We start from the raw sequence: 25,638 nt of genomic DNA, 5'->3' as shown, positions 1-25,638 counted from the left end.
TGGACTTTTCTTTGTTGAACACAGTAAAGCAGTGAGACGTCTCTGTGTTTATTCACTGTATGAATACCACACTGAGTTCAGGTTGAAAGTGTTCACAGACCAGAAATGAAAAACTGCTGACCATTTTCTTACCTAACTGCCTGTGGCTGCCCTAAACATCAGTTACTTAATGTAGTTGTCTTTGAAAAACCCACTGATTCTGTCACACGTCCAGAACCTAAATAGAGAGCCTGGATGGGACCCTGAGTGAACGTAATCAGGTCCCACTGAGAAGAGCTAGAGGTGTACTGCCGTTTTGTCTTAAACAGAGAAAATCCAATTTTCCACTTCGCTGAAAATAAAGCCCTTCCTGACTGACTTTAGCTGGAAAAGATGCCTTTGGCTCCGAGACATTTTTCTTTCTTACACACACACACACACCAAGTGGATTTAATGGCCTTTTTCATTTTTAGATTGAAAATTTCTTATCTTGTTCTTCAGGCTATATCCATCACACTGTACCTGTCTAATGTAGCTCACTAGTCCAGCTCTCCCTGTGGACCCATTCAGCTGTAATGCTTAACCACACAAGAAAATTAAAGTCACCTTTAGAGAGCATGTCTTTAAAGTGACAGAATCATTAAGGTTTGGCTTAACTGAAATCATCAAATATAACGCTGGGTGTATTTCAGTCATTTACAGGTGATTTGTGACAGATAAAAAAAAAGAATCACAGTAGTAAAACTGTGAAACCGAGGCCACTTCATTCATACGTGCACCCTGCTGGACCAGTGAAATATCTCAGGGTGAGCATGTGTCTCACACTGAGACACTGACAGTGTTGTGTCAGAGTGCTGTGATTACTCTCAGCCTTGTTCCTGCCAATTCACACAGCTCCGATAATGGCAGAGCATCATCCATCATCCTGTGTGTGACACGATGAGGGCTGTAGATACATTTGAAGGGATACCTGTATGGATCCACTTAACAGGAAACCCCTTAAGTGATGTAAGGAAGTAAATCATACTTTTAGAACACAGCTCTAAGGAGGGGGATGTTAGCTGGTCTACCTCTTTGATACTGACTGAAATATCTCAACAAATACTGCAGGGATTGCCGTGACATTTTCTACAAATATTCATGCAGATGAGTTGTTATAACTTTGATAATCTGACTTGTCACCTAGCCCCATCATTGGGTCAACATTTCTATTTTTTTTTTTGTCTTCTACATGATCAAAAACCTGCAAAACTAATGTCACTCCCATCAGCCTCAGTGCTACTTTGTGTTTAGTGCTGAGTAGCAAATGTTAGCATGCTAACACGCTATACTAATGGCAAATATAGTGAACACAATATGTGCTAAACATTCACATTGTCATTTTGAGAATTTTAGCATTAAGCTCAAAGCACCACTGTTCCCAAGGCGATTTTGCCAATCCTAGGATAGCGAGGGAATGGCCTGCCTTACTCCGTCTCTCATTGGCCGACCCTTACATTCTTACCTTAACTCTAACCAATCCCACTCCTCTTGCCTAAACCTAACCAATCCAACCAACAAAAGCAACGAGTAAAAGCCAATCATGGGGAGCACAGGGCGAGTCGTTCCCTAGCTATTTTAGGATTCACAAATTTGCCTGCCCAAGCACAGTATGGCTGTAGGTCTTGTTCAGACTGTCAGCCCAAGAGCCCAAATCGCTTTTATGCAATAACCAGATTGATTTTAGGAGGTCTGGATAGCAAAAAAACAAAAAAATAAAAAACAGAAGCCATTCAGTTTTTGCAAATCAGATTCAAACCACATTTAGAGATGGTTTGAAAGTTGATTCCAATTGGATTTCTACTGATGTGTCTTATTCCAGGAGGTCTGGCTGCTCAAATCATATTTCAAAATGTCTTTGAACACGACACAAGACAGTGGCGTCAAATTGAGAGTGCCCGAAGTGCTGAGCAGATACATGCTGCTACTAGCAGAGGGCAACAGTCCATGGACAGATGGCAAAATAAATTGATCATAGGGCAAAATGATAAACCTCCACTTCTCATGCTTCCCCGTTTGAAAACCACGTCAACAGCATTGCTTCGGAGTTACTCACGCCTACGTTGTTGCCACAGCAACTCATGCAGATAGGTTGATAGCATGTCCAGACGCACACATCCAATCTGATAACTTGCAAATAACAGTGTGGACAGTCTGTCTTGTGGTTTAGGAAAAACATCTGAATTGTCTGCAGTCCGACCACAGCCTGAGTCATGCTTTTGTTTTTGTGAACCAAACATAACAAACGTGATTAAAGGTGAAATGTCACCTCTCTTGTTACAACTCCATAGTCATGCATAAGAGCAACCAATATCAACTTGGTGTATGAGTAATTTCATATTCCAACATACATCTTGATGTCGCACATTCTCTGGAGACTAAACTGAAAGGTGATGGTAAATGAAACAACTACATAGTAATGTTTATTCAATCAGACAGTTCCCCCAGTACACACAGTCAGGCAAAATCTCTCATGTTCGCACATTTAAATAATCCCTGGGGTATGTACCATCATGTCGGCCAGCCCAAGTCATGCATGAGCAGCTCTGCTTACAAATGTTTTTTTTTTCATTAAAATGTTGTTAGAATTTTTTGCGACATTGCCCAGAACATTATGAATCTTTCCATCAGCTCGCCCTGCATCTGCTGCTCTCTCATTACAGCCCATTATGACTCACATGTCAACTTATGCTCTATTTCTCCTCCTCATCAAACACATCGAACATTTCCATACTTCAATTTTTCCACATCATGATAAAAGCCACAGTGCTGGGTCAGTGGGACTGTGAGCCTGAGCATGCACAAATTGCATTTAAATGTTCAAACATGTGGCAGATTGTAAAAGGCAAAACATTTTTTAAAAAACAAATTTATGTCTGCCCCTCCACATCTAACTGTGGTGACTTCTGACCTTTTGACTCTTAAATATTGGCTGCTTGTAAATGACAGGAATCTAAAAGTTTAAACTTAATCCAGTGTTTAACTTGTGAAAATTTTCAGATAAGGCCACCAGCTTCCTGCCTAAAATCTCAGATACATGTAAAAATAAGAGAGGACAACTCCACTCCAGTGAGGTCTGAGAACCTTCACATACCGAACATCAGTCAAGCATCCTACAACCTGTTTTGTTTGTTATTTTCTGCTCCACGGACAGACCAGTGGTGGTGTGGCTTCAAGCTACTGCATGTAATTCATACCGCCAACGATTTGGTCCTCTGCCACATGCTGAAGACCAAATCTGTTTGTACAGGTAGTTACACTGTCTTTCAACTAGTGAGTAAGGGAATAAGCAGGAATCTACTTCAAGTCTCAGACATTCCTCCTGCAGCACTGAAATTCAATCTGTAAAGTGATTAGATAGTGAGCTCAGGAGGTTGTTCGGGCCAAGCACTTAGTGTTCAGATAACATCAGTGGCTAGGTGGGATGTCTCAGACATGAAATGCACAATCTGCAGGCTACACTCTTCTTCATCATAGAGACCAATGCTTTTAAAAGACACTGAGCTGGAGGTTTTTCACTACTTCTACACAAGAATATTACAAGACCTATCCAGTCCACAAGCCTGCAGGTGGATCATGGTTTTTGCTTTATTAAAAATAACAGCAAAGACTCATCAAATAGCAAATGGCAGTCGTTTATGTGCCAAAGCAGTGGGAATTTTAAGATCAACTATATTCCAAGAAAAACAAGCAATTTATTGCATTGCTTCACACAAGGTGAGCCAACTAAATAGATTTGGATATTATGGTTATTTAAAATGGAGTCAACCATATCAGGCTTTCCCACAACAACCGAACTTTACTGACATTTAGTCATCTGTAAGACTGCAACTGATGATTATTAACATTATCTATTAATCTGTTACTTATGTTACTTAAGTGTTTAGTCTAAAAAATACATTTGAAGGGATACTGGTATTTGTCCACTTACAGTAATAGGAAACGCCTTAAAGGGACACTGATTTTCAACCAGCTCTACATTATAACAATGTGGCCAGTATGTGTGAATGCACTACAGTAAACTGTACTCCACTTCTGCTACCTTGCCAACACCTAAATCTCCCCCTGGTTATTATCACTATCTATTCATCTTTTAGTTATTGTTACAATTGTTTACTCTAAAAAATGTTGGAAAATAGGAAAAACTGCTCATCACAAGTTCAAGAAGCCCAGAGTGACGTCTTCAAATTACTTTTTTTGTCTGATCACTCGAAAACCCAAAGATATTCCGTTTGTAATGACATAAAACTAACATAAAAAGTAAATCTTCATATTTTTTGAGAAGCTGGAACAAGCAAATATTTTGCTTTTTTCTTGATTAATTATTTCAATGATTAATCGATTATCAAAACACTTTCTGTCACAGTTGCAGCCCTAGGAATCTGTCTTCATTTCACTGCCCTGAACCCGAGCTCTCAAACCATGAACCACTAAAAGCCATGAGGTTTTACGTCGGGAGCTGTATTTACTCATTCTTCCCACAGCTGTGTGAAGTTGTGTTTTCATCAGCACATCAGCTGATGTAATTCTGGGAATAAAAACCCCCACACTTTGTTGTGGAATTTTTCAATCTGTGTTTCACCACATTTCCAAAGTTAAAGCACAGAGTGCTGACTGAGAGACAAGTTTACTTGTCAACAGATGCATCTGACGTGGGGCCATAAATGCCATTGAGAACACTGGGGTCATGTCGTCATTTATTTTGTTCATTTCCATTTTTCACACAAAGACACAATTCATTCAGGAGTGGGATGAATGGCGTGAATGTTTTTCTCAAATTGAAGGCTAGTCTAAGGGGGTATGTATGTGTTTACACTATAAAAACAACCTCAATTAAATTAATGAAGTGTTATTTTTTTAAAGAATGGTGAAATATGGAAAAGAATGTTAAAATGTGAATGAGTCTCACTACATTCAAGCTGTCAGTGACAACTGAGTGGATCCTCCTTTGTAGAGCCAGCTCACACAGAAATGAAGGGTTAACTGTGGTTATGGAGAGGCTGACCTGTTCTCTCCTGGCCGGGGTGCTGTGTCCAGCGGCGGCGGGAAGCTGCTCCGGCTGGTTCTGAGGCGAGGCGGGTTCGGCTGCTGCTTTAGCTTTCCCCTTCTCCGTCTCCTTGTTCTCCTGCGGCTGCTTGGCCTCCGAGTCTGCGCCTGATTCAGTTGTCATGGTAAATCATGCTGGAGTGGGGAAAAGAGGAGGGTAAAGGGGAAAAACTGGATGAGTCAGCTGACTTGTTATGAATTGATCTACTGTCGCTGTATAACGATAAGCTTCTCTCTAATGCAAATGCAGAGATGTGGGTATTGTCTGATAGCGGAATAAAAACTGAAATTAATGTGAGTGGCTTAGGTGCACTCAAGTCCCATTCTCAACAGCCTCAGGAGTGTCAGCAGCTGATAATGGAAAGCAGTTAAACTGCTGGTGCCCTGACATCGACAATTTCTAAAATATATTGCATGTCTTTTCACATAAATTGGCTCAAAACACTCTCACCAAGGGCTGCAACTCAGGAACATTCTCATTATCAATTTTCTCTATTAATCGTTTGGCCTGAGTAAAACATGAACAATTTTCCCTGATTGCAAGATTATGTCTTATTTTGTCCAAACGCCAAAGGATATTCAGTTAACGATGATATAAAACAAAAGCAGCAAATGCTCACACTAGACAATCTGCAACCAGAGAATATTCAGCATTTTTATTTTTAAAAATTACCTAAACCATTATTAAAATACATTATTTTTCTGTTGGACTAACAGATTAAATAATTCAATTAAAGTAACAAAAGAGAAGTTCTACATAAAAATAATAAGAATGGTATTTGCCTCAGTGTTGCACAATTTCTTTCGCGCCCCTCCGCAGTTTCTCTGGAGAGTATTTACACACAACCATCCAAAGTATTTGAACTGCACCACGACACGACTTTCATAGCATGACCTTCTCCCTCTGTGAATAGCAGCAGACCAGCGACAGATGCTGTCCCAAGGGCCTAAAACTGGGTAACGAGAGGAAACATCTAATGGCCAGTTTTGCCAAACAGAGATGACAGATAGGACAGATCACACTGGGGGCCCCTGTGCTTGCTAACCGCAGCCACAGGGTTTTGACATTGGGATGTGGGGTTTGGAGGGCGTGTGTGCGGGACAGCACTCTGGGCTGCAGGGAGTCTGGGGTTTGTTGTATGGATGCCTGTCATTCTGATGTTGGCTTGCTTCTCCCTGAGCTCTATTTATAGGGCTGTGTTTACTCCGGGCTGGGAGGATTCAGGGGAGGATCTCTGACTTGCAGCCGGGGACAACACAGCAGCCTCTGGATCAACAGAGCAACACTGTGGGCTGAGGTGATCCCCAAAGCTGTTGACATGCTGAATTAAAACTGCGACAACTACAATGGAGGGCTATGGCTCTAAAAAAACAAAAGGAACACAAAAAGAAAACAACTTCATACTGATTATTTTTGAAAACACCACAGAGAAGAATTCACTTCTGGGGGGTCAGATATTTTACAATTTGTAATACGAAACCCACCTCAGTCAGAAAACTTCAAATATTCTTGAGAACTTTTTCGAGGACTAAATTTGGCCCACATGCCTTACTTCACGTGTCCTGCTGTGAACAGCACTGGCAGGCACATAGCTGGATTTATTAACAGCTGGAGTCCGTGCCCTCATCATGCCTCCGTGTTGTTTTGTTCACCTTACACTCTGTGACAGATGCATTGCTTCAAAACACTTTGAGCTGAACTGAAAGGACTGTGCTGTCTCAGATTAAAGTGTCATGAGTCTTGAGTGTTAGCGTGAGACTCCACAAACAAGAATAACATCTTGATTCAATGTAATTTGGTGTAAGAATGATACAGTTCTTAAGTCGGGAATTTTGTTTTTGAAGGCCAAAGGGTAATTCAACTTCGCTAATGAGCAGTGGCTTGAATCCCTATGGAATCACTTAAAATCGGATTACAATATAAAGCCAAATTAAGCTTTGCCAAGTAACAAAAACCACCTCATAGCAGAGAGTTGTTAGTGTTTAAATGGATCAGAATAATGTTGGACTTGGAAACGATATGTTATTTCTGTATTTCTGCCAATGCTTTCATAGAAGTCAGGAGGATCAAGGGTCACTGAACGCAACATGCTGATGAAAGTCTTTCTAATGCTTGACGTCAAGAACTACAGGTGCTATAAAAAAAGGCCATAAATATTACCAAATCCTGATTATGGGTTCAAGTAGTGGAAATGTGAATGAAGTGATGAAGTCACAAGATCCAATGGCTTTAAAAAGATTATGTTTTCCAAGTGAGAATGACGACCGCTAAAAGACCGATAAGGCAAACTCAATCAGAGTCCTTTCAAAACCTCTCTGCTACTTTGTTGTGTCATGTGTGGCAGAGTTGAGGAGCGGCTCAGTGATCAGCTGACAGATGATGGCTGCACAGCTAACCTTTGCTTCCCTTAACCCCCGTATGAAACAGGAACTATGTTAGGAGGGGAGGAAAGGAACATCTTAGCACCATAGAAATGGAGGAAGAATACGTTCAGTCACTGGTGACAGGCACTCTTCACAGGGCCACACAACAGCTCACACAGTAGCCTTGTGTGTGGCCCTCACCATGGACTGGCACATACATTATGCATTCAGAAAGCTGTATTCACAACTCATTTAGTGCCCTGGATTACTGCTGGTATACAGGAGCAGCTGATGGTTGCACCAATATAGCCTTATCATATTGACTATAAGATTCAGCTGAAGACAAAGTCTTTCAAATACAATCATCCGTCACACTTTCAAATTAATAAACAGGCTTTGCGGCTCCACTGCAGAATAATCTTACGTAACAGAGATTCAACCTCTCAGGTCATGAAAGCGTTTACATGTGCTGTCAGAGAGAGCTAGTGTTTGTTTCTGTGTTCCTACAAAATTCCATGCTCCTCCAGATGCAAATTTCCAGACTTGTTAGAATTTTCAGACCATATTTGACACCCAAGCTCAAGAGTCAGCCCTCTGAAAACTGTGGCTGTTCAGTCCACACCTCTATGCAGAAAGTTGGACGATGTTTCACTGTCAGCATCTCTGCCCAAATGCTTGTATTATTTTCCCTTAAAATATTTAATATATAATATTATATTATTGCCCCCCGACTGACTAAAATCAAATTCCATACTTTTCCATTCAGCATAGGAACCTTGTTGATAAGTTTTACCAGGACAATCCTCACAGACACACAGGAAGACTTATCAAATCCGAATAATTTCAAATCCTTTCTAGGATTTACCTCTCAATATTCGCATGTAACTAAAGGCTAAAATAATGACAACTCAAAGATGTCTAATCATCTTCTGTTGGCTGAGAATGCAGACAACAGTTTTAGTGGGAGCCTAATTGATGTTCACAACCTGTTCCTTTAACCTAAAAACAAAACACTGATATCTGTACATTTCCCACTGCTCTTTGCTAATAAAAAGAGTGAGAAGAGAACAAAGGTTTAAGAAGAGATTCGTTAGCTAATAGGGGTATTTTGTCGACCAGGAACCAGCTCCAAAATGGAACCAGCTAATGTGGCCCATCCCTAACACAAAGTCATGCATTTCTTTCTTGCAACAGTAAATCCAAGGAATTGATAAAAAGAGGAAATGGGCACATGGCATGAACAGTGACAGCAAATAAAGACAAGAGAATGCCGAGGAACTCAAAGCTGGCCTACAGAAAATTCAAAACAACACTACAAACATGTCGTCAAATTGATCTCCCACTACACCACATTAAACACTGCCTTTCCCTCCACCATCACCTGATGGAGAGAGACACTTATCGATGTGACTTTTAAGGAGGGACAAGCAGGGAAAACCATCCATCTACTTGTCTTCCTCCAGAAACAAATATTCTTCAGAAGAACAATGACATCATTAATGCTCCGCGCCCATTTCTTTTTTCCGATATAAATCAAAGTAACCCACAGTTAATCAAACCTGCAGTCCACTGCAAAACAAACCAATTTAATCAGAATCACATTCAGACAGACTGATGAGACAACCCACTGCAGTGGATATTCATGTCCGAGCTAAAAGCTCAGCAGAGGTTTATCAGTATGTAGCTACATTACATAATTGATCACTGACACTAAATGCCCCGTGCATGCAAACTCCCATTTTAAAAGCTCCATTTGTGATTGTAATGCATGCTGTTGGAAAGTGGCCTGAACACACACACACACACTCATGGGAGGATGAGGGACTGCCATCTGTGCTGAGTGCCATTAGCCGGAGTACGCCACAGCTGGGCCCATCCCTGTCACCCCTGCCCCCACACCCATAACCCCCCGGGGGCTTATGGAGGCTACATGGAGGGGAATGGCTGGCGTTTTTTGACACGTCAAGGCCCATCCCGAGTGGGCATGCAGTATATGATGTGACCCTTCTACATGGCTGTAGGGCTGACAGCTGTCACACACACTTACAAACCCAGCTACTGTAATGGGATACCATGTAGCTGGTCTGGCCACTCAACTGAGGCACCTCTGCTGTGGGGTAACAGATCCCCAAAGTGCTTTTAACCGTCCTGACTTCAAAACAACAAACACAATTATTGATAGGTCTGATCATGAATGGGACGTTCTATCGGAGACAAACCATGTCCGGTTCCAATATTCGTTGTTGTTTAGTATTTACATTAGATCTGAGGCCCTCCGTAAATATTTCTGACTGCAGTGACTATAATAGATGCAACACTAGATTCAGCTCGGCATGCTCTGAGTGCCACTGTTAATGCCAACTACTACTGAGAAGTTGTACTGTCACAATAACAGAAGCTGGTATTAGTTTTGAGAGGACACTTTTTGTATAATATGATACATTCGATAGAGCTGCAATGATTAGTTTATGAATCGATTAATCAGCAACAGTTTAGATAATCAAAAAATCGTATTTTTCAATTAAAAAACTGATTAATTTTAATGGTTCCAGAAACTCCAAGTTAGGATTTACTTCTTTCTTGCCTTACAATGTAGTAAATTTAATCTCTCTTCAACTGATGGTCAATCAAAACAAGACATCACCGTGGACTTAAGGAAACTGTGATGGACGTTTTCACTGTTTTATGACAAAAACAGGTGAAAGACTACTTGATTAATCAGGACAATAACCACTAGATTAATCAATACTGAAAATAATCTCTAATTGCAGCCTTTCAATTAATTTAAAGAGTAAAACAAGAACGACTAGGTAGAGCTAAAATTGACTTGGACTGGGCAGCAGAAGAGGTGCCAACAGCAGGGCACCAGCCAAAACGTCTTTACCTGATTCAGAGCACCTAAACTGGGGCAAGAGGCATAAACACTGTGTCTGAATAAACAGCATGCTTTTTCCCACAAATACACAGGTATTCACAAAGGAAGAATATGTGGTGAGAATGTGCACACCTCAAACGTTCTTCAGACCAGGCGTACACACGGTTTTAGCAGAGATATCTGTACTTTCATTTCACTGTGAATAGTCATTTAATGTTATCCTGTGAAGCACTCTATAGAGTCAAGTTTCAACATCAACCGTCTTAATGAATCACTGATCATCCTTCTTAAGTTTAATAATCACTGTGATCGAAATTTTACAGCAATGATGGTTTGCAGGAATGTGATATATTATCGGTGCGGACACTACAAACCGCCACAACTGTGCTTAAATACAGCTGCTCTGGTACTGTTGGAGAACCTTACAGATGTGTCACAGTAGGTGAAACGGATCTTTCTTTACCATATTTCTCATTGACAAGTCTAATGAGTGGTGGAGGGGCACAAGTATCGATTCGCAAATGGATGTTTACTGGCATTTCTACATCCAGTTATGGCAAACAGTGGGTGTGAACGTTAGGCAGAATCAGGCGTACGCACAACTTTATAAATCTGACTAAGAGAATATGTACACACAGTTTTAGTCATGAATCTACAGAGTTTAATGCACCTGACCCTGGTGTCACAAGCAACATGAAGAACTAATTGTAAGTCTGACACTCTAGTGAGACTCCTTTTCAGTGAGAAACATTAACAAGTAATTGGCGCAGCTAACAAGCTACAAGATAATGAAAGAATTTTTGACCACAAGTTCATTTTGGCTCATGCAACAAAATGCTTCTCACAGTAACATTTAACAGCTTCGCACAGTTCATTCCTGCCCTTAACAATCAGGAAATATAAACAACTGAGATCTGTTCTCTGCCTCGGTGGGTTGAGCCAGAACATTCCCCGGCTCTGGTGCAGCACAGACTAAGTGTAGAGTTCTGGCAACTAATATTTCATTTACAGCGCCAACAAACACAGTCAACCAATCAATAAAAAATCCTACCAGGCAACAAAAATTAAGGTAACATCAGCGACTCAGCAAAACATCTTAAGATTTGTTCTAAATTGTGACATTGGTTTTTGTTTTCCCATCATTGAAGCAGTGGGGGGGGGATAAAGACATATTTTGCACATATAGCCTACTCAATCACCTGTTTATCAGGTTTACAAGGCTAAAACTAATGCAGTGGAATAAATCCGACCTTCATTAAGATTATAATTTATTTTAGAAAGGTGCTGATTCATGTTTAAGGCAATCTTTAAGACTGTGGTTTGTGTTGCTGCTGATCTGTTTAGCATTATACAGAGAGGTGTTCCTGTTATTTAGCCTGCCCTCACTGACATGAATGGTGTGGACAAAGTAATAGAAACACCTGACCTGTCAGTAAAACACAATACAATTCATAAAACTGTCATTAAGTTGAAACGACACCTCTCTAAAACAGTTTCCACATAAAGCGAACCTTATAATTTTCTTGAAGGTTGGTTTTATTGCATGACTGCTCTTGTATTAGACTGCATTAGCTTTAGCCAGGTGTACCTAATAAATTGGCGACTGAGTCTATGAGTCATCCATGTCATCTACTGTTAAAATGATGGAGATTCTTTTTTGAGACATCCATAAAAATTCTCCCTCTTTGCACATCTGATATTTTAATTCAGCAGCCATTTCAGAGGCTTCTTATCCAGTCCTTATTAATGTTCAAAAAATCTTTTAGTTGAGCCCTTAAAGACTCAACGGGACAAGACACTCCACAGCTCAACAGCAGAAATAGGGAGAGGCAGCCTGGTCGGATGAAGGTGACTCCAAGCTGGGAGCATTTTTGCTGAGGAGGCCATAAATCCTGTCGGCTTGCTGCGTTTACATTCTTAGCATTACTGTCACTAGCAGTAAGGCACTCCAGGATACAACGGACAGACCAGCTAACTTATTGTTATCTAAACTTGACCGTGCACTTAATCCTTGGACACGATCAGTGCGTCTGTTTCGCTGTGGCACAAACATCACCAATGAGTCTGACAGGGTAAACGCCTGAAATACATGCATGTTGGAGTTAGCAGCACTCAGTCTAGCTGCACAGCTCCTTTGACAAAGAGAAAATCCCCTGTTAATGTAAAAGATTAGAATCAAATCTCAGTAGCTTGATGAGGAGCTAATAACTTCTTACACTGTGGCTGAGACGGCCAATAAGGATTAAGCATTTTACAAGATTTGCAGCTATAGATAATCAGATGTGACTTGATTACCTTTAATGTCTGTTAAAATGGGTTGTTGACATCAGCTGGGACATGTCTGCACCACATTCAGCTTTATAGTTATTTTTGGACAGTGTATGCTCATTGGGAAATACTCCAGCCTGCCTCGCTGGAGGGATAAATACTTGTGAAACAGGGCGGCAATTAATGACTATCCAAATTTCCCAGAGCCCAAGTTGACATAATTAACATGCTTGTTTTGCCAAACCAGCAGTCCAGAGTCAAAGATATTAAGTTTAATATCACAGAAGACAAAGAAAAGCAGATATTTTAGAAGCAAGAACTAATCAATTTAACTTTTTTGCTTAAAACAATTAACAGAGTCTAAAAATAGTTGATTAAATTTCTGTTGATCTACTAATAGATTCATTTTCTTATCCTTTCACCTCCATATTGTATACTTTGGGGCCTACTGTGCCATGCAAAAAGCAGTCCCAGCTTAAATGGATGGCATAATGACTCAAATTACTTGTAGATAAAATATCTGTACAAAATCGAATCATCCTTGTCGATCTTTTACAGACTAAACTAACTGAAAACAGGCCGCTGCTGATTGCTTTTACATGAACCAATTGCGTCATTGGCCATTTCCATTATCAGCAGCTATCAGCATCTACTGATTATTCTCACAATACATTAATTAATAATTTAGCCGACAACATGTCAGAAAACAGTCAAAAGGCCTGTGGCTGTATCGTCAATAAGATGCTTGTTTCCTCCGAGGAGCAGTCACCCTTGTTGACCTTTAACAGACGAACACAATGAGAAGAGGCTGTTGCTGTTTACCTTTACACGACCCCATTGTGTCTCTGTGCTGATCAGAAGTACGCTCACTGTGAGCTAATCATATCATTTGTAGTTTTTGCTTACCCAGGGACCACTGATGCAAATCAGCTGCTGGCTAACTCTGGTGCAATTACATTGGAGTGTGTGCTGTCCCTGCAAAAATAAACAATTAATCTAGAAATGGACAAGGAGGGAGGGTGTTGGAGAAATGTTGAAGCAGTCTGAGACAAATGGGATGTAGGAATAAAGCTGATTTGAACTGACATGGTGGTTTAAAGTGGTGTAAAGCCACACGATTCCTGCAGAATTTGGGATTTGCAGATAGATGTTGAAGTTCATACAAAATATTAAAGGAGGTCAGCAGTTTCTTTTAATAGATGTGAGACAGAAGGACAAATATATCAATATTGCAACAGTGTCATCAGGTTAAAGTATATTCAGGCTACACTCCCAATGAATGAAGTATGAAAGAGTGCAAACAAGGCCCAAGCCTTTCAAAGCTACTGCAACAACAGCTTACTGTGCATCTTAATGAAATTGTCTAGTCAGACTCCGGCCATTGCACTCCGTGCTTACAAGGATGTGAGGATGCTAAAAGAGGATCCAGCCCGTGTCATCCTGCCCCTAACCACGCCTACCGCACTGCAGATCAAAAACACCCAACTATGTCGTCCTAGCCGCCGACAATTGACCAGTTTTAATCCATTAACTGTGCCCAAATGTTATCGTGTATGCCAGTGACTCAGCGCTGCCCTTCACTGATGTAAAACACGGGGGTTTAAGGTTAGAAAAGCATCCTGATGTAAAACACGGGGGTTTAAGGTTAGAAAAGCATCCCTGTGTTTCTATTTCCACCCATTTTCCCCACTTTGTGCCTCGACACTGGAGCACGTTAGCCTACTGTACCTCAGGCGGCTTGTTGCTTTGATATAACCGACTTTCAGCCCCCAGTAACGGCCGCAGCAGGCAGCCCATTCAGCAAAACACCCAACATGTCGCTACAATGCTCCGCACCGAGACTACAATGCAAAACAGCGGGGTTAAAAGCTTATACCCGGTGTTTCTGACACGGTTAGCCACGTCCACTCCACTTTTCCGCCTGACTGAATACAGCAGAAGTGTATTTTAATGTTAATCATCTGTCAGCGGCCGCGGGTGTTGTGGTCAGACACAGCGAAAATAGCAAAAAAGGGAAATAATACAGAGGAGTGAACAAAGCGGGAGGCGTGCATCTCTTGTAGGACAGCCTGAGTGTAAGATTAGAGGAGAAAAGCAGCAAAAGAAAAGGTTTTATTACCAGGTAGACCGTCCCTCGTTCAGCTGGTTATGCGAGTTGCATTCGTAGTGGGCTTGTGTTTCCTGACAGCGGTGCTACTCTGCTGCAGTTCCCCCTCTCCACCAGCCTATCACACTCCACTATGCAGCTGAGAGTAGAATTGTGGGATATCAGGACAGCCGGGGCATTATTTCAGCAGCACACCCCCCAGCACATACACACTTACACACACACACACACACACACACACACACACACACACACACACACACACACACACACACAGCATGGCAATTAATGGCACGAGGTTTGTTGTTTTACATGGGAAAGCCAGCGCGAGTCAAATGTGGTAGGATGTTTAAAGGTACATTTATACTGTACTCAAGTACAGTTGCACTTTACTCGAATAATTCCACTTCATATATGGATGAATTATTCTCATTCACACAGCTATGCCCAGCCCACATAAGCTCACAATACACCACTAGAGCTGAAACAATGAGTCACTGATCGATTAGTTTATACACGAAACATAACTGGTGAATGATTTATTAATTGATTAATTGTTAAGTTTTGTTTGCATGTTTCAAGGAAAAATAACAACTTATCCAGCTTCTCCAATATAAGGATCTGCTGCTTTTCTTTCTCTTATGCAACAGTAAACTGAATATTTTTTGGATTTTGGACTGCTGATGGAACAAAACATGCTATTTGATAACCTGTTTCCATCTTTTTGGGAATATAAACCATACAACGAACTAAAATAACTACAAATCAATATTATCTGCAGCCCTAGGTGCCACAAATTCATCTAAGCCGGATCCAGAATGCATGCGAATACATTTTCAAACAATATGACAAAAAGTGTAAAAAACAAAGAAAACCAATTTAAAGGTCCAGTATGTGGGATTTAGTGACATCTAGCAGTGAGGTTGCAGTACTGAAACTTCTCTCGTGCCACGGGTGTAGGAGAACTAAGGCCCTGTTTCAATCAAGCAGTTAGATACGCTTTTATTCTGTTTCCACTGTGAAAAGTTGTTCATGGTACCAATAGAACCGTTCTTAAACGTCCCCATTTTCGGTCCCCCCTCTGTTGGGGTACCTAGCACACAGATCGGGTACTAAAAAGTGGAGCTGTGAACACTGCAGTCTGTTGAGTGGTTAATAGCGGACTGTCAAGTGGTGGGGAGGTGGGGCTTATGTAACCACTGTTCATACCATGGAGAGTTTTACACACATTAGTAAAAAATAACTATAAAATAAAGGATGTTTTGCTGCCCACAGCTGCTGTATACTGAGAAAAAAATAACTTAATTCATTTGGCCGACTGCCTGCAGCGTTTAAAGTGGAACATTAACTTGTTACGTTACTCAATTTATGAGCTGACAATGTGAATCCATCAGCACACCTTAAATTTCAATATGACAACTTTGACCATTACTTTAGTTTTTATTATCTCTCTTGGATGACATACACTTTAAGTAATGAGTGGATCTTCAAGTGTTTAAAAAATATATATTAATATATATTAATTTCGACTGTGAACTACTTGTGCCCCAATCCTCACTTGGAGAAAAAAGTGTCACGGAGCATCGCCACTGTGGGCTACAGCAACACTAAACCCCTGAGCTTGCCTGCGAAGGACAAACCCGCTATTTTTAAATATCCCACGGAGAGAGACACCCACTGCAGCCTGTTTTATTTTGTTCTGAAAATGTTGGCGTGCAACAGCGTTTTGTGGACGATAAACAAGGTGCAGACTTCCTTTTATGTTACCGGTGATGATGAATCACAGCTAGTTCTCGACGGAGCAGTTAATGACCACAACCCTGCCTGCCTACATTTAAAAGTAACATTTGCGGTGGAAACGTTAGGGTCTAGGTACCATATCTGAAGGGTTACTTTTGGTACCCAAGGTACCATACTGAAAGTGTGGTGGAAACTTAAGGTGGCCGATGCCAAATCGCAAATGAGTCACAGACAAATCAAGCATAGGGTCTAGATAGGGTTATTCAGAGCCAGTGTTTGGTTTGTCTGTTCTGGGCTACTGTAGAACAACATGGCGGACTCCGTAGAAGAGGACCCGCTCCACATGTGGATATAAGGTAACAAAAACACAACGATTCTTATTTTCAGGTACTATAAACTAATAAAAATATACTTATGGATTATATATCATTTTCAGACCACCACTGTCTACAACAAAATTCATTAAAAAAATCACTGACAAAATATATACTGTGTAATACTGTATAAATCAGCAGAATACTATTCTATTTTTTTTTTCTATTTTCAGATTTTGTTTTGCAACTTTTTTTACACTAATACATTTTAGTGGGAAATACTGTATTTTTTTTTTATATCCCTGCATTTCTCTAACCACTATAATTACTTTGCAGTTTAAAAACTTAACACAAAAGCTTTGATGAGCTTATAAAATAATGCATTGTTATAGATTAAGCTCCTCAACAGTATATAAAGCTGTTAAATTTAACTCCCCTTGGACCAGCCACAACTTAAAAATGCCTTTCAAAGACTTACTGACTCTCTGCACTCAGTCTGGAGCTCTTTATAATATTCTTCAAACTGAAAAACATAATCCAAGCCATATTAAAACAAGCCAATATCAGTGAGCACATGAACACACACATCTGCTGCCTTCCTCGAGGTACATACATGTGGTCGTACGTGCACAAATACAGACATAAAAGCAAGTTTTTAATTAGTGTCTGGGCTGTTCCCTTTGGGGATTTGAGGGTTTTGCCTCCCGCCTCCCAGTGGGAACTTGACCCAACTCGGTCACCCATTTGACTTTTATTTCATCTAATTGCTTTCATGCTCAAGTAATATACCGCATGCCAACACTTACAGCACACTATGCAAATATAAATACACATAGTCACGCACGTTACGGCAGAGAAGTTTCTGCCGCAGTCGTACGTGAAATCCCTAAATAGTGACGGACACATAGCGGGCGTGTTTAGTAGATAGTAGAGGGTAAATGTAACAACACACACAGTGCAAGTGTTGTGTACAGCAGCCAGACAGCTGGCTCCTCATTCAGCCTCTTGCTAATTGTAACACAGCTCATAAAACAAGCTCAATGACAACAATGAATGTTTTACATTGAGGGCATTTAATTCAGGTTACAATCCAAGGTGACTGAGCTACTCCAAGTTTAAATTCCTAAACTTTACAAGCAACCATCAGTAAGGAGAGTGAGGCTTAGAGCTGCAGTGGCTTAACAATAGATGTAACACAATATTCCTGTAACCCTCGGTGCTGGGAGGAGAAATAATAGCCGAGGAGGACTGTCAGGAGAATAGTTTTTTCACAGTGACACTGTAATAACTCATGGCAGTGTCTTTGCTGAGTCTAACGGGATCGCTCCAGTAACCATAAAAGGTCTAAGAATGTGTTTTTACTTAGGTGACAACATGAGAAGAGGCAGCCTTGCAGGTTCAACCATCATCATGGTAAAAGTTGTTCTGACCATTTAATACTGATTCTACCACTTCTCCAAAGCTAGTCTCTTTCACTTCCCCCTTCATTCCTTGTTTTTAAAGCACACACACATTACTGTAATGACAAACCTCGCTCGCACCATCACCACAATATGTCTCTCGGAGAATACACACTGTACATTATGCTTAATGTAACAACTAACTGGGATGTCTGCTCTCCGCACAGCCAAACAATAGTTATTTACATTTAGAGCAGGTGGAGTCTGGCACAGCATTGTCATGACAAGACTGATCGTCGGACACATTTCTCATCAGGGCCCGTCTGGCCAGTGGGTGGTGACTGTGCGCCTGTAATGCAGTAACCGATCTTAAATTGGAAATGAAGGATCAGCTTGTCTCCAAAGGAAATATCAATGCTCGCATACCGGCGCTGGAACTAATGGAGCTTCAATTTATAAATCCTTTTTTTTAGTTTAATGTATTTTTCTGACTTTTGCAGATATCAAGTCAGGAGAAAAGACAAAACACACGGTAGTATACACAAACAGGCCTATCTAACCAACTCAATATCATGTGACACTAAAAGCAGAGAACAGTAAAATGAATTTTTATTGATCCTCAGAGGGGAAATTTGATGTCACAGCAGCACAAAGACAGCAATAGTACAGACAAATAGACAAAGTAATAAAACAATTAACAAGAGGTATACAATAAATAGGTCTGGGTGGGAATTACCACAGAATCCAAGATACAATATTATAGATATTTAAGCCACAATACGATATTATTGTGATTTTAAATATGTTGAAATATGCTGAGTATTGCGATAAAATATATCACGATATATTGCCATTTATTACCTTTTTTTTAACTGTAAATGATGTGCCCAAAAGAAAACTTTGTCAGCATCTGTTTCATCTAATAAGATTAAGTTTTCAGTCTGCTCATCTAACATTAGCCATTTCGTTTGCAGCAAAATGTATCTAGTTGACTGAAAATTTGTATTTGTAACATTAATAATTTATATAATTAAAAATATCGATACCTGGCACTGTGTGGCGATACGATATTGCCACACAAAAATATTGCGATACTATGCTGTATCAGTTTTTCCAACCTTTTAAATAGGGACGCAATAATCTGACTTTTTCAGTCCCTATACTGAAACCGCTTTGGGTATTGGCCTATAACGATTACCAATACCAGTGTTTAATTAATAAGCTGTATGTGTCACTGTGTGGACATGACTGGGATCATTCCTTCATTTGTAAGGCAACACCACGTTTGACTTATATATTGCTTTCCTAACACTGTACAATAAAATGCAGTTAATAAATACGTAGATAGAAATTCACTGAATTGTTATTTATCATTAAAATATTTCATTGTGCACCAGTCTTCAAAATTAACAGGAACTACAATTCAAGTGTACACCTTTTAAATGCAGATTGGTCAAAACAGAAACAGGAATTAAAATTATAGTTAACACAATACAACTGTTTAAAATGCAGTCTGTGGTCTACTAGTCTACTACAGGCGTAAACACGGAATTGAATAGAACAGATCATCCCCCCCGGTAAAGATAAACAATCAAGCTGTTTGAGTCAGTATCTGCCTGATATCCATTATCAGTATTTGCACATTCCTTTTAAAAAGAAAAGACAAAAAAGAAAAAAACATTTAAAAAATAGAAAAAGATTGCGAAGAAAAATTACAGTGGTTTATTTAAAGTGACAGTAGTGATTAATGGCAGCAGAGTCAGCGAGTCTAAAAAATATTAATTCTTTAAATTTTATTTTCAATTCTTATGATCAATGTATCACCTCAAACAGGAAGCACAATCAGGCCTGCCTCACTGAAGGCGTGTATCTGACCTGTTGTACTGTTTTCCTGTGATCCTGTATTACAAGTACAAAGGAAGTGACCTTTGCCATCACATGCTTTGAGTTACAGTCTTTTTCTTTCTTTGTAGTTAATGTAATATAAAAAGATCTCGCTGAACAGGAAGTGACGTGTTTACCCACTGCGCTTGATTGGCAAATGCTCTACTGTATGGGAAGTTCAGATTAAATGGAAACACGAAATAACCCATACTCTAAGGAAATGCTTGCAGTAAAAAGATGACTGAAATATCTGGGCCACGCCTCCACAGAGGTATCTGAGTTCTCACTCTCTGTATGTATAGTGACTTGCAGATAAGTGTGAGTGCAAATCTATGACTCCTCACAGCCTTCAGAGCAGCCCTTGGTCAGCAGAATGATTAATACCACACAAGACAGACAACATGTGATCTCTGGACTCTACTTAGCTTATGTGGCTGCTTAACTCTTCACTTTTTTTCTGCTGCGTACAGACACTTAGTTCCTGTGCAGCTCGTCTGCTCTGAAGCCTGACCTTGAACTCGGATAGCCTTGAATCTCAATGTCTGTTAACAACTATTAGCATAATTGGGGAACATAGAATGAACTAGAAATGCTGCCACTGTCTCTTTTGTTTTACATGATTCAAAACTTACAGGAAGGAAGTTGCATTATACTGATCTCCTGCTTACACAGCATTTTGACTCTTAGGCTAAATTCAACTTAAGTATATAAAATGAATGAATCTGAAATTAGTGGTTTATTTAAAAGGTAATTCTGTGAAGCAATGTTTTGGGAAAACATCAAATTTTACTCAGCAAATCCTGGTGTGTGTGAATATATGTATATACTCTAAAATCAGTTACCTCATGAAGCTCATTACAGCAATACACTCTCCAGTGGTGCGGTCATAACAAGCAAGCTGGCACTTCATCAATACATACTGAAGCATGTCCTCAACAATACGCAGCAAATCACCCATGTGATCTCATTTAAAAAACGAAAACAAGTCCAGGCCAGCATTCCATGCCATCCCTGGGGTCTGGAGGAAAGTAATTGCTGGACCTAAAGGTTCTCTGAGCAAATGCAGAATTACATTTCCAATTTTGCCCTTTGGTTTTTACACACAGAGATGCCACAGTCAGCAGTGGTGATCCTAGACTCGGGGGGACCCGAGGCAAAGGCCCACATCCCCCTAAAAATGCATTCAGTCCAAACATCCATTAGGTCAACTGTGCTTGATCAAAAGTCATAATCTTTTAGTGAAAATAATAACACACACTAGCAGGGGACAAACTCAGGGGGGTTGTGAGGCAGCTGTGGTGCACAGTATAGTGCCTTTGTGAGAGATTTAACCCTTTGAAACCTGGAGCGACATCACTTTTCTTGTGCTGCTTTCAGATGCTTTTCACAAGTATTTAAACCTTTGAGCGCTGAGCAAATTGGTGAGATTTTTTCCAAATACATGGGAGAAAAGGCAATGAGCAACTGGAAAGAAATGTCTCACAAATTGCCCCCAAAAAATTTAAAATGGATTTATAAAATGATTTTAAAACAAAAACTTGGGGGGAAAAACTAGAGGAAAAACTGTTATTACTACATTTTTAAATTATGTTACAAAATTATTTTAATAATTGAGCACTCTTTCCAAGCCATTTCTTTTAACTGTCTTTTTTTTTTCTTGCTAATTTTTGGGGTAATTTCTTCCTTCATTGTTCATTGCCTTCTTCCCATGTTTGTAAAAGAAAATAAAGCCAAATGGTTAAGGGGTCTTGTATCTGTTTTCCCATATTTTTGGGAGGGCCAGCTCAAATATCTGCCAAGTTTGGCTCTCCTGTTGATGCGCCCCTGACAACCATTGACTTTACTGAGCCCTGGATACACTAGACAACTGTACTTCACTTATGCCAACCAATGCTATCCTGAAGTAAAGTCATGTCTAATTAGACTGCTCTCTGGCTGACGTTTCAATATAAAAAAAAGTTGAATTTTCCCATATAGATAGATATTTGATTTGTGCTCAGTGACGACATTCTTCTCCATATCGGAATACATTATTCAGCATGAAGTCTTCATGGTTATCAGGTTAATTGCTGTTTTTTTAACTACACTTTGAACTCAATGAACTCAAAGTGAATTGGCTCCAGTTCTGCTTTCTTCTTCACCCCTAACTAACCAAAGCTACTATCCCCTGCTGTCCAGCTCTACTCAGCTGTAAACGCTTTCACTCCCAAAGGGCTGCAGGTCAGCAAGCATACATGCCAAATTAGAGGAAGATTTTGACACCCCAAACTGGGCCAAAGCTCCCAAATCGACCCCTATCTCGAGCACACTCTCATCACACTGCACCCCTCTATTAGAAAAGTCAGTTTTTTTTTCCAACTTTGGCTCCCTTTCATGTCAAGCCAAGGGTACATACTGCAGATTAATGTGAAAAGGGATTATTACTCAGAAGCTGAGGAGCACTCCCTTTTTGTTGTCTGCATGTAGGAAGCACATCTTATCTCAAGGAATCATAAATGTGGTCTGCTTTTGTAACCTTTGGAAAGCAGAAGGCTAATGATTGTGCCTGTCAAGTGATTGCAGACATTGCATTTTTAGAGAAAGGGAGGGGCCGCACATGTGTAGCGTGCATGTGGTTTGGAAGAGAAAAAAAAAGGTGGAGTATTCAGAATCGTTCTTCCCTTTTAGTGCTTTCTACGGATATCAGTATTTCAGTTTAGGAGAACAATTTAAGTAGCCTGATGTTTCAGCAGCAGTGTTAGTTGAGGTAATAACATCACTTGATTGATTTTTTATTGATAACAGTCTCTTTTCTTTACAGTACAATCAGCCTTTTTTTAAGACTCTAATTTTGGTTATAAACATATATAAATGTGAATATATACATATAAATAAATTACAACAACCACTCCAGTATGAAAAGCATGTTAAAACAAGACTAAATGGCTACAGCCATGCTGTGGATGGCACAATTTTTTTCCTAAGGGCCGTTTCATAGTCGACACACGCAACACGAACAAGCGACGTAACCGATGCGAGCTACGCACTTCCTTTCATAGTCAACACATTGAATGCAAGCAACGCGGGTGACACTTGAAATGCAATACAAAATAATAATAATACAAAATAATGCAAAAATAATAGGGGGTAGCAGAGTCACCGGTACATTCCGGCTAGCTAGTACTGCTGTAGCTAGCTAGTACTGCTATTTTATTAGCTAGACACTAGAACTGTCATATTTAATGGGGGTGTGCCCGTACGAGTTCAAAAAGATTTTCCTCCTCGCCGGCCACACTTCATACCGGCTTCTTCTGTAAATAACAAAAAGTGGTTAATTTCAAGTACGTCGCTTGTATTATCATCCCCGTTGGCAACGCATGGTATTACACGCGTCACTGCGTCACGTATCAAAAAAATGGACAACATATTTTGAGACGCAAGCACGCATCATGGCGTCTTGATGCGTCCCAATGCATTCATGTCTGCGTGCCTTTGCGTCGACTATGAATCGGCCCTAAGATTGTTCCTCTTAATCCCGCCCTATTGTGCTGTGATTGGCTAATACCACATGCTGCAATTGGCTAGTACCTCTTAGATTGACATGTCGAGGAAGAAGGCAGTTAAGGTTAGGGCAAAGAGGTAAATCTAGCTAGTACTAGCAAATCCCCACACAGTAGGGCGGGGCTAGATGGAACGTTCTCAGGAAAAAATAATAAAACGTGTACTTGCCCGTGCCGATTTAAGCTAAATGCTAAGTTCAGCATGCGAACATGCTCATAAAAATAATGCTAACGTACTGATGTCAAGCAGATATTATGTTCATCGTCTTATTTAGCTTTAGGATAATAAAATTTGCTTCCATTTTCAGATATTAGCTTATTGTAAATATATTGTAGCCTATTGTGCGTATGTCGGCCGACAAGCTACAAGAACAGGGCAGAATTAATTACCATCAGCTCATATATCGTTACCATCGGCTCATATATCGTCATCTGAACTCCCAAATATCGATACCAGTATTGGCCTCAAAAAATACAGTATCAGTCGAGCTACAATGCATCTCTATGTTTTCTGTGTTTAGTTAGATAATAAATAAAAAAAAAAGAAAAGAAACTGTGGGACACATTGTTGGATAAACTTAGGCAAGAACAAAAGACGTTTCAGTGCCTCAGTGTTCATGGCAAAGTAGCAATTTGGTACAAATGCAAAAGAGTTTTTGGCAGGAAACAAAAGTTGCTGTACAATAGCACATTTGTGGATGCCTTCAAAGAGCGCCCAGTCTGAAGCTCACCCCTACTCTCCACTATAAATACCCTGTAACTGTCAAGGTGCCATCCCAGGAGCTGGAGCTTTATAAGGCAAAGACTGCCCCATGCTACTCTCAAGTGATCAGCCAACACTGGGAGATAACAAAACTCCCAACAAGCTTATCTGTCCACTCAACAAGATTGAGTCATACATGTTATCTCCGCCAGCTCCCAAAGGCTTTGGTGACCGTAAGCAGCACTGCAGTCACGTGTGGAGTTCAGCTCACTTCACTGACTGTGAATGACTGCACACCTCAGGGCAGGAAATCTGTGCTGATGGCTTCATTTGCATTTTACACTTCAGGCTGATGTTCTTGATGTTGTAAAAATAACAAGTGAGCAGATAGAAGTTCAGTGTCTTGCTCAGGGACATTGTTGATGGACACTTTTGCTGTTGATGCGATCCAAACTTTCAAATACATGACGGTCTGAGCTATGACGACCTTTCACAAGTCACAATAAAGCAGTTATTTTTAATACTAATTCAGTTTCATTTAAAGGGGACCTACTATGCTCATTTTCGGGTTAATACTTGTGTTTTGGGTTTGTACTTGAACATGTGTTCATGCTTTAATGGTCGCAAAACACTAAATTTCCCTAATATTGTCTGTGCTGGAACACCTGTATTTAACCTCACTATGAGACGCACTGTTTTAGCACCCGTCTCCTTAATCTCCCCTCCTGAAAAAGCCCAGGCTGCTCTGATCGGTCAACGTTTCTGTGTCTTCCATATCTCAGCATGTAGCAGCCAAGGGAATATCTGTAACCGAGTATAGCGGCACTTTCTGATGTAAGAAATCACCAATAAAAGCTTCTAAACCAAAATCTTCACAACCACATGTTCCAGTATGACTATCATCGAAAGAAATTATTAACATCAGCAACCAGGATTACTTGTTTCCTTGATGTTAGCATGTAGCTACATGTAGCAGTGTACTTGGAGCTGGGGAATGACTGATAAAGGGTGAAGTGGCACTTTCTATCGTGAAAAATCACCAATAAAGGCTTCTAAACACAACAGGACATGTTTCAGCAGGAGTCTGATCTGAAATCTGGGAGAAATTAACAACATCAGCAACCAAGATTATGTTTTCTTGATGTTAGCATGTAGCTACATGTAGCAGTGTACATAATGTGAACACTTGCAGTAGCGTGCCTGAAGCAGATGACCATATAAAGAACTCCATCATAAGCTGATGTACGCTTGTTTTGAAAGTAGAAAAAACCCTTGGAAATAGAGTATGTAGACCTGTCTAAAGCTTGAGAATTTTCTTTTATACGCGTTTACCTCATTATTTGAAACTTTGGTCATGTTTACTATAAACATCCACCATTA

At 40.2% G+C, this 25,638-nt stretch overlaps 1 protein-coding gene across 5 annotated transcripts in view; it reads right to left on the bottom strand.

Annotated features, from left to right (window-relative positions):
• LOC126408888 (band 4.1-like protein 3) overlaps positions 1-25,638 on the bottom strand; it is a 69,504-nt gene that overhangs the window by 39,635 nt on the left and 4,231 nt on the right. For 4 of the 5 annotated variants that reach the window (XM_050074664.1, XM_050074659.1, XM_050074660.1 and 1 more), the window contains 2 exons: positions 14,691-14,809; positions 5,024-5,199 (listed from right to left, as the gene is read on the bottom strand). In XM_050074664.1, the coding sequence (XP_049930621.1) occupies positions 5,024-5,188 (165 nt within the window). In that variant the 5' untranslated portion in view covers positions 5,189-5,199; positions 14,691-14,809. Of the gene's footprint in view, positions 1-5,023; positions 5,200-14,690; positions 14,810-25,638 lie in introns of those variants that run through there. The other variant, XM_050074662.1, reaches the window with a different exon arrangement.

The sequence above is a fragment of the Epinephelus moara genome, chromosome 21 (assembly GCF_006386435.1).
Source record: "Epinephelus moara isolate mb chromosome 21, YSFRI_EMoa_1.0, whole genome shotgun sequence".
NCBI lineage: Eukaryota > Metazoa > Chordata > Actinopteri > Perciformes > Serranidae > Epinephelus > Epinephelus moara.
Note: the sequence above shows the minus strand (reverse complement) of the source record. Positions and strands in the feature narration are given on the sequence as shown.